This window comes from Uranotaenia lowii, chromosome 3 (genome assembly GCF_029784155.1).
Source record: "Uranotaenia lowii strain MFRU-FL chromosome 3, ASM2978415v1, whole genome shotgun sequence".
In the NCBI taxonomy this organism is placed as follows: Eukaryota; Metazoa; Arthropoda; class Insecta; order Diptera; family Culicidae; genus Uranotaenia; species Uranotaenia lowii.
The window spans coordinates 44,390,784-44,409,774 of NC_073693.1; the positions used below are offsets into that span (position 1 = coordinate 44,390,784).

General features: G+C 39.5%; 1 protein-coding gene across 3 annotated transcripts in view; it reads right to left on the bottom strand.

Moving 5' to 3' along the window:
- Window positions 1-1,899: 1,899 nt before the first annotated feature.
- LOC129758790 (PAN2-PAN3 deadenylation complex subunit PAN3) overlaps window positions 1,900-18,991 on the bottom strand; it is a 114,890-nt gene continuing 97,798 nt past the window's right edge. For all 3 annotated transcript variants that reach the window (XM_055756408.1, XM_055756409.1, XM_055756407.1), the window contains 7 exons: window positions 15,481-15,604; window positions 15,294-15,416; window positions 15,088-15,217; window positions 14,885-15,021; window positions 14,622-14,813; window positions 14,394-14,556; window positions 1,900-5,609 (listed from right to left, as the gene is read on the bottom strand). In XM_055756408.1, coding sequence (XP_055612383.1) covers window positions 5,496-5,609; window positions 14,394-14,556; window positions 14,622-14,813; window positions 14,885-15,021; window positions 15,088-15,217; window positions 15,294-15,416; window positions 15,481-15,604 — 983 coding nt within the window. In that variant the 3' untranslated portion in view covers window positions 1,900-5,495. The remainder of the gene's footprint in view (window positions 5,610-14,393; window positions 14,557-14,621; window positions 14,814-14,884; window positions 15,022-15,087; window positions 15,218-15,293; window positions 15,417-15,480; window positions 15,605-18,991) is intronic.

Consider the following 18,991-nt stretch of genomic DNA (forward strand, 5'->3'; position numbering starts at 1 on the left):
ACTCAAAGTTGAGGGATGCCACTGAAGTGCTGTTTTGAACCAAAACTACTTAATTTTGAGTTTAAAAAAAAGAGCGTGTGGATATCGCGTTCTTCGAGCATTTTGAATCTTCATTTTAGAGCTGCTTAAGATAAAGTTATTGGATATTTAAGATTCAGAGCTGAGAAAAAAACAGCTGTATAGAATTCTCGACACATGTGTTATTTAGGTTTCTTTCATCGATATTGAGAATGAACAAATCGAATCTTAAAAACCACAACAATAAAAAACAGAATCAAATCAAGTTGTAGACAGATTGAAATGGAAACTTGTCCTTACAACATTTCAAAATGTTGCTTGCAGCTCCAGATTTGATTTAGTAAATAGATAGTGTTCGGATAAAAAAAAGGTCAAACCAAATTGCGTATAAATCGATTATTTGTTTAATTAAAAAAAAATCAAAGTATCTTTCTTTTTGAAGTTTAATGGAAACAATAGGGCTTTTGCTACACACACATACAAGAGGCACACATCAATGGTTTTTATATGCGGAAAAGGCAAAATTTAGCTAAAATGTTGTTTTAAAATTAATTGAATGCGCCTGTTCTATATAAAAAGTGCCAATATGTATATTTCGAATCATTGGGTAACAAGTGGAATCAATTAGGTGAATATTTGATTGAGCAGCAGTGCAGAAACTAGAAGAACAAAATGGAAAAAAATATTTATTCTGTTTGAAAGGTACATTCGACGGCTCCCCCAGATCTTTTGATAAAGTATTTGGGTATATCTTTTAGAATTTTGAACTTGGAAGATGAAGCTAAGTGTTTTCGTTGAGGAATTTATATAGATCTTTAGCAATATTTCCTCTGCATCCCAAGAAAACAGTCGTATCCTATACAGAATCTTAATTTTTTCAAAGAATCTCACTCGAAATCAGAAAACAAATTTGCGAACAAATAAACAAATGCACTGGCTTCTCAAAAACGTGCTGCATGTTGAAAAACTTTCAATAGTTTTCATAAATAATTTCGAAAACTAACTTTCTTCCTTCGAATCGTATTCATTTTGCATTAAGCTGTAACTTTTGTTTGCCCAACGGCTTACTAATACTAATGCACTGTGCAAAAGCCCTATACTCAATTAAGATTCCATCGACCTAAGTGAGTCTTTCTTTTGACGCCTGCCATCAGATTTTGTACAGTCACCTTATCCACTTTCTTCGCCGCAAAACACCAATTTGGTTTGAACTGCTTCTTGCTGCATACAGTTTTTTTTTGGGTCTTCTTAAGGTTCTGCTTAACTATCGTCCGATATTTTTCGATTGGGCGAAGTGGTGTGTTGGGAGGGTCCTTGGGCACAACCTGAATATTTTTAGTGGCATTTTTCCATAATGGAAGTGTACAAAAACAGCACAGACAAGGCATGTTTCTTTAGGAAAGACAGTAAACGCTTTTACGTAAATTTCGCTTTTTAAGCCACAGGCACAGATAGCTTGTCAAACGAGATATTTCTTGACAAACTTTGATAGCTGAATATGCTTTAAAATGTCTGAAGTCTGCCTTGGCGTAGGTTTCGTCGTCCATTACTACGCAATCAAACTTTGTCAACAATGTCGTAAACTTTTGTGTGGAATGGGACATTCTTGCGTTGAACGGCAGAATAACTAGAAAAAAATATTTCCAATGCACGACATTTTTCCGGTTGAGATGGAAAAGTCCCGGTTTTCCTGATGCTATTTTCAATTCTCGTTTTCTTCCCGGTTCGCTGGCCAATCTAAATATTGTTTCTTTTTTAAATAATTTTCGGAAAGATTCGATGAAACAAGAAGCAACTAACCCAACTCTTCCCGAGAGAAAATAGTTTGTTCGGAAAGTCGCAATGAAAACACACGTTTTTTAAGAACATAAATTTTCTCACTTTTATTCGTTTTTATTCTGGTTTTTGGACACAATAGCTTGTCCAAAAAGGGGTTTTTTCCACATTTTTAACATTTTTTTTTCTCTTCATCTCTCATCATGTAAGTATTTTCTGCTCGACTTTTTTTTATTTGTTTTTTTATTCTTGAGTTTTTGTTTTGTTTTTTTTTTTATTTATTTCGTCATATATGTAGTTTAACGTCTTCTGTTTCAACTTACTTTCTCTCTCTGTATCTCATGCACGCACACACTTGTATACCCTCCCACTTTATTCGTTTCCTAAGTTTTTTGTTTGCTGCTTCTGCTTCGTTTAATTCTATACAATAATAATTTAGCCGTTTCGTCAATGTAATCCGCGTACCCCCAGGTCAATATGTTAGACTGAGTCAAATGTAAGTGAGTTTGTGGAGAAAAACTGATCAAGTAGAAAAAACAACAAAAAACAACAATCTCTAGAATTCTTCTACGGATAATCTGATTCTTGTGTTTAGTCGATGAGTTTGAGATCAACATTTTTGCAACACCCAATTGCACGTGTGTATTCCGATGATACTAATAAGAAGAGAAAAAACATGGATAGTGTCTCTGCGTGAATCAAAAGTTTCCGAACCAGTCGTTGTCGAGTATTCTAAGAGATTAGTACTTCGGGTTATAAAGATACAAAATACAACAGATAATCTACTACTGATTTGATGATCTATCTCTTGTAAGGTTACTATTTTCAAATTTTGTCCTTCGTTAGTCTGAGCGTCCTTTTTATTTGTGCAGTTTCATTTTCTCTCATTTTTATTACAAATATAACTCTATATTTTCTCCTCGAATCTCGTTTAGATTTCGTTCATACTCTCTCTATCTCTCATTTAAAAGGGGTGTATTTTCTCAGTTGGTTTACTCGGTTTTATGTAATTTTTTCTTCTTCTCTCTTTTAAATATTATTTGTCACAGTAAAAAGTCTTTCGCCATTTCTATATATGTTTCCTTTTCTTATGAGTGAGTGTGTGAGTGTTGTGGTTTATTTCTTCAATCAAATCTATATTAATGTTTTCTCTGTTCTTCCTTTGTTTTTTTTTTACAAATTTTACCCTTTTGCTCTCAGCGTGCGTTTCTTTTGCCATTTCTGCTTTAGTTTCCATGGTTCTCTCACAGTTCGTTCTCTGGATTCTCTGATTTGTTTCACGGGGGCCTCTCGATGTTCTCATTCCCATTCTTTCTCAAAACGATTAGTTAACTTCCCTGTCTGAGTGTTCTATGTTTTGTGTTTCACATTGAGTGAGTGCATTTGTCGACTTTATGATTTCTGTTTTTCACCAATTATCATCTCTGCAAACGTCTAGATGTTTTACTATTCCTTTCAACGAGTTCATCTATCGGGTTTCCTAAATTTCATCCGTCTTCTGAGAGCGTCACATGGAAAATTTCTCTTTTTATATTTTATCCAATTCTAGTGAGAGTCGATGTTCTCAAAATCACTCAATTTATCAACTCTCGCAAATAGGAAAATTTGTGCAGTTCTATCGTTAGGGTGTTGTTTTTTTCCTTTCTGTAGTAAAGAGGTTTAAAATCTCGACCTGGTCTTTCTAGTATTTTCTACATTTTCACTAAAATCTGGGTCATTTCTCAACTCTGGTTGAAAAAATGCCTATAGAAACCCTTTCGACTTTCTCTATCTCATAACATCACTTTCGTTCTCTGTTTTCTCCTCTCTCCGTTTGAGTCACTCTCTATGAATGGTACCGGTGAATTGTGTTTCTCACTTTTCGTGTTAATTTGTTTATTGGCCGGAAATGCTGTTTGTTCGTTAAGGTTTTATCTCTACGCAAAAATAATAAAATGGTTCTTCCTTGTTGGTTTATTTTTGGTTTGGTTTGATTTGATTTGGTTCTTTTCGAGGAATAACCGCCGGGAAGAGCTGTGGAACAATGTTTTGGGGATAAAAAAATAACGCACGTCTCGAACAAACCTTCCAAAACGAAGACTATTTTGTTCTTCCATGTGGGAGAGATTTGATGTTGAATATTGAAAAAAAATCAGGGAGCTTGAGGTAAGTCTAATTATCAATTTTTCGTCGTTCATCTTGTGAATTTAAGGTTTTTGTATATGAAGAAATAACAAAAAAAAGAACTTGTTCAACTGAAAGAACAAAAAGTAAATGAATTTGAAAGACTACACATTTTTTTTAACTCATAACGAAAGAAATATCAATATTTTTTTAAACTCAACATGATCTGTTTTAATTATTTTAAAGAGTTAATTTTGAATTTGAGTTCTGAAACAACTCGTTCATTATTTTCTTTTTTTCAAATTTGGCTTTGACTTCTGAATCATCACTCATCAATATCACTCATAACTTTTTAAAAATTTCAATTGATAGACTTTCTATTGTAAATGAAGATTTTGAAAAATAAAACAAACTATTTGACTCAGAATGTTCTGTCTAGAATTTATGCTGCCATTTTCGGTATTTTTTTCTAACTTGGGACATCTCTAAACACGATCGTGCCTTATCACGTTTTCTCATTGTAACAACAGAGTTGCCATCAGTTTTTTAGTCGATACGTCGCTACTTTTCTGTCTAATCTCTTAGTAAAAAACTTACTCCACATCGAAGCACACCTACTTGCTGCTGCTTGTTTTTTTCCTTTAATGTTTAAGATTGATTTTATTTTGAGTGTATTCTAAGTCACACTTTTTACCATCTCTACTTCTACAATAACATTCTCTCTCCCATTCTCAGTGGTTTTTTGTCTGTGTTTGTGTGTGTGGGTGATGGGGTATTTTTGTCTGTGTTTGTGTATTTTCGTTCCATTTGTTTTTTTTTTCAGTTGTAAATATCGTTTTGCTACCATGTAGTTTAGTTTTGTGTTGTTCACTTCCTTCCTCGATAACTCGCACAATGATACTCGTTTGCATTGCTACGTGTTTATTTTTGTTTACCTTCTTTTAAACTTGTGTTGTGTTTCATCAATTATTTACCTCGTTCACTATTGTAATGATTCATTCTTCTTCGCTTTCTTCCTCTTCTTCGTCGTAGGGTGTATGTGTATAAAAAATAAGATCAAATAAGATCACGAACAGTACTTCTATAAGAAACTGCATTCTTTCGCTTTCTCTCTCCACGTTTTGTTTTGTTTTTTTTAAAGGGTCATTACTCTCTAAATCTACATCATTGTTGGTTGCGTACTTTTTCTTCTTCATCTTCATCATATATCAGCTTTATTTTCATCATTTTGTTTACGTTTTACCTTACTTGTAACTTGTAACTCACTTTTCGCTTGTTTTATTTTTTTTTGTTTTCTACCACATTCAATCAAACTTTGTTTTCCTACTAACACATTGTTTGTTTGTTTTGAGAACATTATTTTTCACAATTGCTTCCTTCTGCTTCCTATTGGTTGTTGGTTGTTGCTCACATTCACACAGCGCATCTCAAGCCTCAACGGTTTTCTTTTTCGATTTCCTGGTTTTGTCAGTTTTTAACAATAAGGTTTTCGTAATGAATAGTTTTTTTTTGTTTCATCGGCAGCACGAGCAGCCAGCCGTTTTTGTGTCTGTGTGTGTGTGTATCATATTTCGTACTTCTTCGTTTTATCGCCAGCTTTACACTGGCGCTGCCGCTGCTGCCAGCTCAGAAAATGCTTGCTCTAAACAGTGTTTCAGTTCAGCGTAAGTTACCACTAATACTGATTGTTCGTCACGTGACATAAGTTGGACCTGGAAGAGACGAAACAAGAAGGGGACAAATGTTAGATAGATATAAGAAACAAATAAAAAAATAGAGCCTTGAAAACAGATTCATCTGCTTTGTATAAAAATTATCGAACCAGTAAATAGTTTCAATTTGTAAAGCACACTTCATTCAAGTGTGACTCATTCTGAAACGGTATTTGAGTTCGACTTCAACGTCACTTGAACTTGAACACTTGTGTTATTGGAAGCACTTTGGGCAGTGGAAAAGAGAGATCTGTTCTTTGTGATGATAGAACTAGGAATACTTCATTTCTATCTAATTCGCTACATTAAATACTAAAACGTTTCCATGGTTACGGATACTAACTGTTTATTCATTATAAACAAACATCATGCGTGTGTTGCTATTCATCTCATCCATTGCTTCGATGAGACGAATCTCAACACTCCTTCCATCCCACGCATTCCGCAGCCTTCTTACTGCCTCCGACGGCTCCTCCTGAATATGGGGCTACTACTCTTCAACGCACGCACCACGAAACACGCTCTCGCGCCTGTTGCAACTCGATGACTTTCCAAGGCACCAGTTCGACGACCTCCACCGGGATCTGGCACTGCGACCTCCACAGAGATCTGGTACGATCTTCCAGTGGCTTCCGGTCCGACAACCTTCCATGGCTCTAGTCTCGGCGATCTTCCTGCAGCTCTATGCATTTCCTGTGGCCTGCGCCTTCCAGTGGTTCCAGCCCGACGACCTCCACTTGGCTTCCCGGTCAGACTACCTTCCATGGCACCGGCTTGGCGACCTTCCGTGATACCTAGTTCGCAAGTCCAACAGTGACTCCTGGTTCGACGACCACTACCTGGTTCCTGACTTGACGACGTTCCATGATGATGCTTCGATGTTTTAGTCTAGTGGCTTCGGTCCGATGACCTAGTTTGGTTCCGGCTCGACGCTCTTATTTTGGCCCGACGCCTCACCAATGGCACGACGACTTTCCGCTGGATCCCGACTCGCCGACCTTCCAAAGATCTGACCAAACGACCTTCCATGGCATCTGTCCGACGACCTCCCGTGTTTCCTGGCTTGTCGATGTCCACCTGGCTTCCCGGTTCGATGACCTTCCAGTTGGCTCCTGGCCCGACAACTTTCCACGGTCTCCGGCTCACCGACTTTCCAGTGCCCCGGCTCAACAACTTTTATATGGCTCTGCACCGACGACCTTCCAGTGGCTCTGGTTCCTGTCTCGATGACCTCCCAATGGTTCCTGGTTCGTTGTCCTTCCGGGCTTCGCATCGTTGTCCTTCCTTCAGCACTGGTTTGCCACTGTTGATTCCGCTTCTCCTCCTTTCCACTAGTGCTGGGCCCATAACCTGTTGTTAGAAGCACTTTGGACAGTTGTCCCTTCAAATGCTTCGATCAGACAAATCTCAACACTCCGCCTCAACATACACATTCGCAATCTTTGAACTGCTTCCGACGGCTTCTCTTGAAGATGGGGCTGCTCCTCATCAACGCACGCACCGGACTTCATTCGTCGCATTCATTGTACGAAGCTCTCGCCCCTGTTGCAGCTCGTCTACCCTACTTCTGGTTTCCAGATCAACGATCTAGCAGAGCCTCCAGTCCGTCGATATTCCATGATTCCTGGCTCGACGACTTCCAACTGACCCCCAGGTACGACGACCTTCCAATTGGCTCCTGATCCGACAACCTTTCATAATATCTGATCCCACGACCTCTATCTGGCTCCGATCCGACGACCTTCCATCTGACCTACGGTCTTGACTCCCTTGCTGCGGCTCGAAGCTTTCTCCTTGCCTCGACGCATTTCCTGAGGCCTGCGCCTCCCAGTGGTTCCAGCCCGACGACCTTCACTTGGCTTTCCTGTCTGAGGACCTTTCATGGCACCGGCTTGACGATTTTCCGTGGTACCCTGCTCTTAAGTCCACCAGTGACCCCTGGTTCAACGACCACCCCTTAGTCCACCAACCTTCCATGGCTTTCGATACGACGACCTACCAGTGAATCTGGCCCGACGACTGCTTCGTTGTTTCTGCCCAGCAACCTTCCTTGGCACCTGTCCGACGACCTCCGTGTTTCTTGGCTTGTCGACCTTCACCTGGCTTCCCGGTTCGATGACTTTTCATTTGGCTCCTGGTTCGACAACCTTCCACGGTCTCTGGTTCACCGACCTTTCAGTGGCCCCGGGGTTTGGTTCCTGCCTCGATGACCTCCTAATGGTTCCTGATTCGTTGTCCTTTCGGGCTCCGGCAATGTAAGCGATGTTTCTTGATCTAAGATCGAGATGGCGTCCTCAAAGCTCAATAGGTAGCTAACGGATGGTCGAATGTGATCACTTAAAAATGCTCAAACTCCTCGCCCGTTATTTTAACAATGTCTGTGCATTGGGTTTGAGAAAACACATCATAAGAAGGGTGGTGGGAAAAGTGGACCTGCTCTCTAATACTCGAACCTGGTTATAAAACGGTTGTAGAAAAAAAGTCGAGGCTAGAAATCGTCGTCGTAACGAGTTTCGAATGAGCGTCGCGGCCATATCGTTTTACGTTGAGAATCAAGATCGTTGGCCTTAGTAAAAATCCAGGAAGTTGACAGAAGTATCGTGATTTGAAATCACCTCCCTATCCGACTAAAGAGGCAATTCGCCTAGATTTGGACACCCGGAAGACGTAGTTGGCAATTCGTTGTAAAGTCTCTTTGGACTTCGTTTAGAGCTTCGGGATTGAATTGCACTTTCATCAATTATCAAAGGGCCGATCTGAATTTCCAACACCAAGTCTATCTTGGCAGCTAGCATATTTATCTGCATTCACTGATGGCACAATTGATTATATGGAAAATCTGAGACATTTGGAAAAACGATAGGATGAAGCCATCCTGTGTTCCGAACGTCATAGAATCGGTAGCATTTGAAGCCTGACGTGGACTTTAAAATAGTCTAGAAGATAACATCTTTGAATAATTATTCAAGCAACTTATTATTCCATTTTATTTTTAACTTTAATAGGCAGAGGTATGAAGTATTAATCGAATCCCTTTTTAATCGAAAATCAAAGATGGAACGCACACCTGATGAACTTTTCTGCACATTTGATGAATTTTGCCGCACATCTGATGAATTAATTTGCTGCACATCTGATGAATTTCCGCCCGTTCCAGCGCACATTTCCGCATACTTCAGTGGGCTATCAATGTGCTTTCCTCGCGTTCCAAATGAACACTTCATATCTCTGGTAATAGACTGGTAAATTAACTATAAACATATTTGGGCCTTCTACTTACTAACGCGTGAACGCGCACAATTGTGCTCACAGCATCTTGATCTGTCAAGAGTGAACCTGCGCTTTACTTACGTTTGAAAAATTCGTTTCTCCCAAAATGTCGCGAATTAAAAAAGAAGTTTAAATTCGTGTGTTGAACACTTGGATGCGAGAGAAGGGCATCTCGATGAATGAAGTAGCGAAACGTAAAATCCATCATCCGCAAGTTCGTGGAACACTATACGTTCGATGATTTGCCAAAAAGAGGCAAAAAACCAGGACCATCTGACCCGAATCAGGACCGTAAGTGATCAACCTCATCAACCGAAATCGATCGATGATTTATCCCAAAGGTTAGCCTTAAGCCTTGGTTCAGGAAGTTGGACTTGAGTCGAGATTTTATTAAAACATTTTCTCGTCTCATGTCCAATCACTGTGCCTTGGATGCGTTACTCTTTCGTGTGAATCTGGCTGGCAGCAATCTGTGTGTTTATGGCCAAGGTTACCACGACATCGAGCATGTTGTTTGGTCGTGTGAAGTCCACTCTGTCGCTAGAGCGAAATTAAAAGGTTCCCTTCGGGCCGAGGTAGACAAACCCATGTTCCAGTTAGAGATGTGTTGGCTGCGATGGACCTTGGCTATATGTCCGAAATTTATCTTTTTCTAAAAGCTATCGATCTTCGTCTGTAAAAACTTTTCTTTTCTATTCTATTCTTGTCCTAACATCATTGTAAAATAGATTTAAGCAATCATTGTATATACAAAACCTCGATGTTGGCTCCGTCAAACTGAAAGGTATGAGCCGATTCAAATAAAGAAATTACAAAAAAAAAAAAAATCGATCGATGTCCATACGGGATTTGGCGAAAGAAGCTGGGGCTTCGATCGGAATGGTACAGCGGATCAAGAAACGGGTTGTTCTGTGAAGACATACAAGAAGCAGAAAGTGTACAAACAACAACAAAAATCACGAGCCAAAACCAGAGCCCGGAAGCTGTACCATCGGGTTTTGCTTATTATGTGTATAGCACCAAACCGAATAGCGACAGTAGGACTAGCGACGCTTCTTTACTAGCGAGATTCCTGTCATTCGCAGGTTTGTTTTTCTTTTTTCAGTCCACTAGGCGATTTCGATGTAGTACTCGAACATTGTTTATTGTAATTTTCTTTAGGACATTAATCGCATGCTTGAAGTCTCCTAGGAAACTCGCGCTGCATCGTTATTATTTTCAACGTCGCAACGTATGCGACGTGTCGCTAGTAGACAAAGCTGCTGTGATTATTAGCGCTCATATTTTGGATTTTTTCTGCATGCATAATATGATTGAAAATCAAGCAGCCGATGACCGTTTTGAAATTCTGATCACGGTTAGGTCACGTCATAAATAGACAAGGTAGGCTACTAACACGAGTAAACAACTCGTTTTAATGTGAACAAGTGACGTCGGCCCTTATTCTGCCCCGCGCATGAGGTGACGATTGTCACCTCACCTCGAGTCACCGTGAGATTTGTCACCTTATTCCCGGAGTCGTTGTGGGTAAAGTGACAGAGGTTCACTCTAGGTGAGTGACCGAATGAACACATCTGTCAAAATGGTAGAATTTTGCTGGTGTTGTTTGGATTTTGCTCTCGCTTCGGATTTTCCGAAGTAAGTTTTTAGAATTTCGGTTCGAAAATGGCCAGTATCGGATGGTACGGTTACAGCAAGCTGCTACTGGAAGAAAAACGGACGATTTGTGCGACGTAAGTGGAAATTTCGTTCATCAAAGCTAAGTTCGGATCTGGGTCATATTGCCGTGGAAAAAAAATCAGATGCCGACGGCTGCTGCTCCAAAAACCCAGCGCACAAAAAGGCGGTGTTTGTTAAACATTTCCAAAGGTTTATCAGGTATGTAAAATAATTTGTTTTGTACCTGAAACTGTTCGATCATCCAAGAGAAGTTAAGTTTTTTTTTTCGTTTTCAGTAATGGCGAATGCTGCCGGTTTATATATTTTCCTCAACTGAAGTTACCCCCGTGGCATGCCGGAAGTTGTTTCGCCTGCCAGATAGGAGATCATGGAATGCCGAGCATTTATTGAAACCAACGAAATAGCAGCAGCAGCATCAGATTCAAACGACAAATTTCGGTCACATAAACCTAAATCCGGTTTCTTTGCATAGCATATTATTAAAAAGTGAAAATAAAATTAAAAGTACTATAATATTTGAATTCCAAAGTTTTCGTCATTTCATCGTTTTAACGGTTCGAAAAACAAACTTCAATTAAATCTGAATTTTAGATTTCATTAGAAGATCATACTTTCCATTCAGTATTCCAATCCAAATTACATATTTGAGATAGCAATGAAAAAGTTTCAATATATTTAAAAATCATATTTGCTAATAAATTTGCTTAATTTTATTTCCAAAACTATCATTCATTAGTATAATTAACCATTTAGAGCCTAACATTGTGATTTACATAAATTCTCGATTAAATTTCTATCTCGTCACCACCTGAAAAGGTACCGACAATTGTCACCTAAAATCGTCACCCGAATGCGACGATTCTCACCCACGGTGACTACGAGAATAGGGTAAGAACTCACAAAGTTCATCCGAAGTGACGTTCCTCACCTAAACCGACTGCTGGAATAGGGTGACTTGGGTGACTCTACTATCGTCACGTCACTCGAGGCGCAGAATAAGGGCCGTCATTACTATCTTCGAATAGCGTGCCAGGCAAAAAGTTTTGCGCGCGTAAGATAAAGCTTTATACACCGAGGATCACTAGACGGATAGTAATGACGACATTATCGGGAAGATATCACCTTATTATATTGTACACCGTGGGTTAGGTCATGATTTTTTTCAAAAAAAAATCAAGCTCACTAGGATTCAAATCAGCTCACCAATCACGGGGGAAAATTCCGCTTACCAGTCAATCAGGTGATCTGTTTTGTTATGATTTTTATTTTTTCTGTTAGCGAGTTGCTAGATGGTGAGCATGATGAAGTTTTCGAAGTGATCAAATGTGTTGATTGAATCCGACCGGGCTACTACACATGATTCAAATTTGAGCGATTTTTTCTTAAATGATTGGATTTTTTGCAGCCTTGCAGTTTTGCAGAAGCCAGATGCGTGCATTCTCATGGACGATGAAACTTATGTAAAAGAGGAGTCCAGTACTCTTCCGGGACCACCAGCTATAAGGGAGGATGTCAGTGACCACGAGAAGTCGATTGAGGTGGAAAAGTTTGGCCAGAAAGTGCTTGTGTGGCAGGCAATCTGCTCCTGCGGATTGAAGTCGGCGAGTTCCTTTACAAAAGGAACTATAAATGCCGATATCAACCAAAGAGGAGTGTTTGCAGAAAAGGTTGCTGCCACTATATAAGAAACATACAACTCCACCATTGTTCTGGCCGGATTTGGCGTCAGCCCACTACGCTAAATCCACTCTCAGATGGTTCGAGGATAACGATGTAGATTTCGTTGAGAAAGATATTGAACCACCAAACTGCCCCCAGCTTCGCCCCATAGAACGATATTGGGCTATCGTCAAGAGAGATTTCAAGAAGGATGGTAAGGCCAACAGGATCATGGCGGTTTTCAAGAAAAATTGGAATGCTGCGGCCAAGAAGTGTGATCAATCAGCTGTACAAAACTTAATAAATCGCGTGAAGTCGAAAGTCCGAGAATATTACCAATAATTACTTTTTTACTTGTATTTTTTACAAACTGTAGGAATAAACTCTTTAAAACACTTCCGAACTGTTTCTTTGTTTGAATCATAAATAAAATCATTACAATAAAAAAAAATTGTGTTTATAACTTATTTTCGATACACTCCTTATTGTCCTAACCCTCTGCATCGGAATCGTCTCCAAACAGCGAGACCTCGACCAGCTTGCGTGCTGACGCTGTCGGTTTTGGTTTTGGTGGAGTGTTACTTTCGTAACCGCCAACTGCAGTATATGACCAGCGAAGGATTAGAAACAGTGAGCGTCTTGGCAGGGGTTCCACAAGGATCGATACTTGGCCCTGTCTACGACGAACTGCTGAGACCGCGTCTTCCTACGGGAGTGAGACTTGTGGGATCCACGACGACGTGGTTCTCCTGGCCTCGAGCCTATCAACAGAGAAAGTTCAGCTACTCGCCACAGATCAATCGAACTTGTGGAAGTTGGATGCGCTCACCTCAAGACCAAGATGATGCTGATTAAAAATCTGATATCAGCACGAACAGGGACGATTGCAGCTGGAATCGACCGCAATCGAGTCCAAGCGTGCGATCAAGAACTTGGGAGTGATGATCGACGATCGGCTGAGTTTCACGAGCTATGTCGATTACGCCTGCAAAGGAGTGGCAATAATGGCAACGACAGCTCTCTCGCGTACCATGTCGAAAAACTCAGCGTTCCGCTGCTCATCTCGGTCTTGTTAGAGGAAGATATATTCTGCCATGAGCACAGACATATGCCCGATGTGCGGACACATAACAGAGAGGCCTCGATGTCCGACAAGCAGCACCAGTGGGACAACCCGGTGGAAAGCGGCCGGTGGACCCATCGCCTGACCCCCAACGTTGGATTTTGGATGGATCGGAAACATGGAGAGGTGGATTTTCTGCACGACGCAGTTCTTGATTGGTCACGGATGCTTCATGCAGTATCACCATCGCTTTGGACATGTGACCTCGCCATAATGCCCAACCTGCGGTGACACAATTGAGACACCAGAACACGTAGTGTTCTACTGTCCGAGGTTCAAAGGGATACAAATGAGGACGCAAATACTTTGCGCGTGGTCAGCAATGGGTTCACCCGGATCATGACTGTCCTGCAGAGGGGTTGAAACCAGCACCAGTCCGCGACCAGTGTAGGGTGACTCCTTCGCCGGGGTGCATCTGAGTAGAGCGCATCCGAACCTAGCAGTAAAGCATACAAAGATAGGACTTTACCTTCTGCGTATGCCGAGCTGCTTGGTATGTCGGGTACGTGTGTAGGATATTTACACGGTTACCGCCGCGCAGTATCCGAGTAGGACGCACCCTCTGCCACGGAGGCTGCGGGGATAAGACAATGCATTTTCCGCAGTCGAACTCGTAGAAAGAAGAGTATTCACGTCGCGGGGCTTATTCTGTGAGTCTTATGACGTGATTTGCAAAATTTCATATCGCTGTGCTGGCTCCAGAAAAAAATCCATGCTCAGATGAGCTGCGATTGGTCTTCAGAGCATACCCGAATTTGCGTCTATTTCTGAAGCAGCGTAGAACTTCGCCCCAAGGCTAGAGCTCAACAGATCATCGCCATGCGAGTTTTCCCTTCAGAAGCTTACAGAACGATCTTCACAGCATGAGTCTTTGTCCATGATCAACTAGGCCCTGGAAAACCTACAAAAGAGATTTCTGTGACGGGGCCGAATTATTCAGGCGTTACTGAATTGGTACAAACTTAGTTTCATAGCTCTGCCATTCTGAGGTTGGCGGATGTAATTTTTAAGATAAAAGAGGATCGATTTACAAGGGATGGCCGCTCTCTTACCTTCTCCATAGTACCGGCGTCCAGCTTGTTAAGACACTGCACGATGTGCGATTGGTTCAGCCAAGGCCTGCCCTCCTCGGTCACGGTGTGGAAGAGGTAGTCGCGGAACAGCTTCAGCATGTACCGGTCGCCCGTCTCGGACCAGGTGACGTCCAGGTTAAGTCTACGAGGTACAAATTGAGATTTCAAAAGAAAATTCTTAAGATTGAACAAAACCAATAAACTTACTCAGGCCGTTCATTTACGGTGCCTAGCTTGACCAGCAACCGGTACAGCCGCCCGTTTTCCATCTCCTTCGCCAGCTCATCGTCCTGGATATCACATTGGGCTTGTAATGCATCGAGTTGTACGTAGAATCGGGCACCGATCATCGGCATGATTTCAGTCACCGAGCGTCGACTGCTTGACGACAGTAAGTATCTGAAAAAAAAAATGGAAATATAAGAATCAGACAAAGTTTAAGTTATTTGCTTTTGATAAAAATTCCCTACAAAACAATGTTCCTCAAATCCGACGAGTAGTGGCGCGATATCACTTCAATACTGTTCTGAATCTGATCCCTTTGTACGGACTGGAGGTTTCGGCATGCAAGGGCCAGGATCAGTTTACCCAGGGCCGACAGGTCATCCTATTCAAAAACGAGAGATTCTATTAACGAAATGGACCAGCGGAAAACCAAGAATCATGGACAAACCTGCTGGTGGTGACTAACGGCGGACAGTGGGTTCGGTTGGCTTGGATCGTAGGCGGCAATGTCCGAAATGGCCACGCAGCTGAATCGTATCCGCTTACCGGTGATGATGATCTTCGTTGGGTCCAGAGTTCTAAGGAAGACAAAAAAGGAATCAAAGGATTAATTCCTGAATTTTAATTTCTTTCGGAAATTAGGGTGAATCTTACCGACAGGCCAGGCCAGCTTGATGGATCGCCCGGAGACCGGCCGTCAGCTGGATGATAATTGACCAGATTTCGTTCTCCGGCAGTAGCGTACTGGTGGCATTTCGGTGTAGGGAACTTTTGTGACTAAATTCATAAGAAAATTGACAGTTGAGGAAACTTTTATGAAGCACGGTTAGTTGAGGAATACCTGAAAGGTCGTGCTTCGCCGGAGAATGGATCGGAATAGCCATTCGTGGCTTCGCCACCGGGTAGGAAGTACTTCGATAGCAGCGTCTGGGACCCGGGATGGTAGTCATAGACTATGATCAGGGCTGAAATTCAAGACGATTTACTGTTGAATAGAAGCTTGAATTGTTATAACTCTGAAGCACAGAGCAAAAAGGGTACTCCGTGTAAAATGGATTTTTAAAGCTTAATCAAACGCCAACCGATTGACTCTGCATTTTGCGTCATGTATTTATAATAAACCATATTTGAAAGTAAGGTGAAGAACTCTAAATAAAACTTCCATTATCAACCGGGGGTCGTTCGAATGCCGTCTGGAATTTGGTAGTGATCATAAAATTGTCTGGCAATTTTTGTTTGTTTTGGACTACTTTGTAATTTTCGAAAATTTTCTATGAAAATTACTATTTTAACTAACTTAAAATAAATTCATACAAAATTTTTTATAAACAACTTTTAAAGTAGGATGCTTGGTGTTATTTTTTCCCCTTTTTTTTTCTTTTGAAAACCGGGTTTTGGACTAATTGATCATTAAATGATAAATATATTCGAGACATTTCATGAAACTCAAGAGAAAAATGTGTGAAATGGTTGATCAATCATGAGAAATATTTTTTTTTACAAACCAACATCAACTTTGTTGAATTTTTACTCATTAATGGGTAAAAATTACCTATTTGCATGATATTTTCAGCTTTATTTGACTATAACTCGAAAAACGGTGCTTTAAGGTGCCTGGCAATCTCTTCCATTATATTTTTTGGGGCTTTCAACTAGATCTTGATAGTAAAAAAAGTATGGGGAAATGCGAGGATTTTTTTTGGTAAGGCTTAAAAGTTTTTGACTTTTGAAAAAAAAAATTATTTTCTCATATCTATGATAAGATCTATTTAGTGTGTTAAAATTTTGGATGGTTCAAATGATAGCTTTTAATATAAGCTTTCATATGGTGTACTTTAAATTTAAGAAAAAAATGTTTTCCATAGAAATATATGTGATTTAAACTTTTTTCTTTATCATATAAATTTTTCAATTTTTAAAAGTCTGATGTCTGTGGTGCGTTCAGTATTCAAGATAATAAGGTAAAAAACTGCAAATATCTTAGTCAAGTTTTAAGTTATTAACAAGTGAAAATTAAAAATCGATCCAACAAAGATCAGTTTTTGACTTTTTGCCGCCTCAAACCCCATAGTGTATTGTCGGGCAAACCTCTGAAAATAATTTGGGAACGGTTAGGCAAACCACCCGGATTTCATTTTAGAACTGTTGAGTTTAGAAATGAGTGAAAGTTGTACATTCGTAACCATGATGCTTTTTCACTATTGAATAATGGCGCCGATCACATCCTGGGAATGAAAGTTGAAAAATGTCACGCTGTGGAAATGCGTCCTTGCATATAAATTTTTGGTTGGAGATATGCGTGGTATAGTATATTGCTCCTACAGAGAAAAGTTGGATTTTTGCAACTCTTCCAAAAGAAGAAGAAAAACTACCGCAAGACGTCAAAGCTGTTGCACTGAAACAAACAATTCAGATTATATTTATGAGTTTTTGCGGGCAAAAAAAAACCATTGTTTAAAAGTCAATTATGAATGATGCAGTGACATTTAAATCCGTTTTCAATGCATTTTACCAATTCTTAAATGATTTATCACATTTATTTAGAAAAGAAATATATCGAATCATGGATTTGAAAAACAAAACGGGAACCAATCTATTTCTTTTTATTTATAAAAATTTATAGTTTTAAGGGATTTATTTTCTAACTTTAAAGCGGATGGTATAATAAGAGCGACACGTCAAGAAACGCGACGGATCAAGAATTAATTTGTTCAGAACCATTTATAGTCCATGTCATAATTACAAAAAAATATAGTGAAGGGATTGTTTTCGACGTCTCAAGAAAAAATCAAATTCCATTAAGGGGCCGTTCAGATACCACGTGGACAGAAAAATGAGATTTTTTACCCCCTCCTCCTCTCCGTGGACAAGCGTGGACATTTTTCTAACCCCTACCCCCCTCTCCGGATGTCCACGTGGACACATTTGAAAAAGTTTTTATTTTAAATACCTATAATTTGACAGTTAGAAAACACCACTTTTTGCCTTTTTGTTAAAGAAATGGCTGATTTTGTAAAACCGATTAAGAATATCCTGATATAAAAAAAAAATTCATAATTTTTATTTTCTTAATTATCATATTTATCACTTGCTTTCAAGTAGCTATTTATTGTTTAAACTTGCCATTTTAAGAATATGATTGAAATATCTAAATATTAATTCACCATAAGAAAATATTTTGAAAGTGAGTATGTCCACGTGGACATGACCCAAACCCCTACCCCCCTCTCCGTGGACAAGCGTGGACATTTCCATACCCCCCTCCCCCCCCTAAGTTGTCCACGTGGTATGTGAACGGCCCCTAATTTGCTGTAGAAAAGTTGACTTCAGCCTTACATATTTACCATTCCGTAACAAATTGAGTTATAAAAATATTAACTCTTATACTGCCGCTGCCGGCAAGTCTGTCCCATATGCAAAAACAACGAACCGAGAAAAACGGCTTTAAAGATTTTTATAAGCTTTCGTGGATTTCTCGGTTGAAACTTTACCTATTCTATTTTTTTCTTCACAGATATTAAGATAATTGTTGTAGTATTTCGTCCAATGTTTTTTTGCTTTGGAATTTGTTGATGCAGAGGAGAAAATAATGATGCCTTGCGAGTATATTTCGCATGCGTATTAAATGTACCCGCAAAGCTGTATCATATTTGGCTTTTCTTTTGTCAGTTGATCATTTGATTCTCTCTAACTGCGCTTTATTATTCACTCTACTGGTTGTTTACTAATGAATATAAGTTTGAAATTATGTTTATGACGTATTTTTATAAATATAACGTAAGTTTACCGTAACAATTAAGTAGGTCTAAAATAAAATGAATAACAACGTTCCATTACTAAAACAACCTGTACCTTCGTCTTTTGGAAAGTTTTTCGATCGATTATCTTTTAAGAAAGACAATACAAATTAAATTAATGCTGAATCAGAAACAGCAAAGCAAAGCAAAGCCGATAAAAAATTTATACTTCTGTCAAATGAACCATTCAGTACCATGTATAGATTGTCTGTAGTATAAAATCATTATAATAAAGATATTACACATTATGGACAGCGAAAAAATCAAAGCCAGGAAACACCAAAGTTCAGTATTCTATCACGGAGAAAAAAACAACTGTTGTTTCAATTATTTCAGTTAGTTTAACAAATCATAAAAATATATTTGATATTTCGCATTCAACTATAAATATAATGAACTCAACTACATACTGCTGATTGATTTTATCCAATGAACTATGAATATCATGGGTTGAACTTTAATGGTAAAATTGATTCAACAGTCATTATGATAGGTTCAACTACAATTGTATGATTGATTTCAGGCATTCAACTATAAATATAATAGATTGAATTA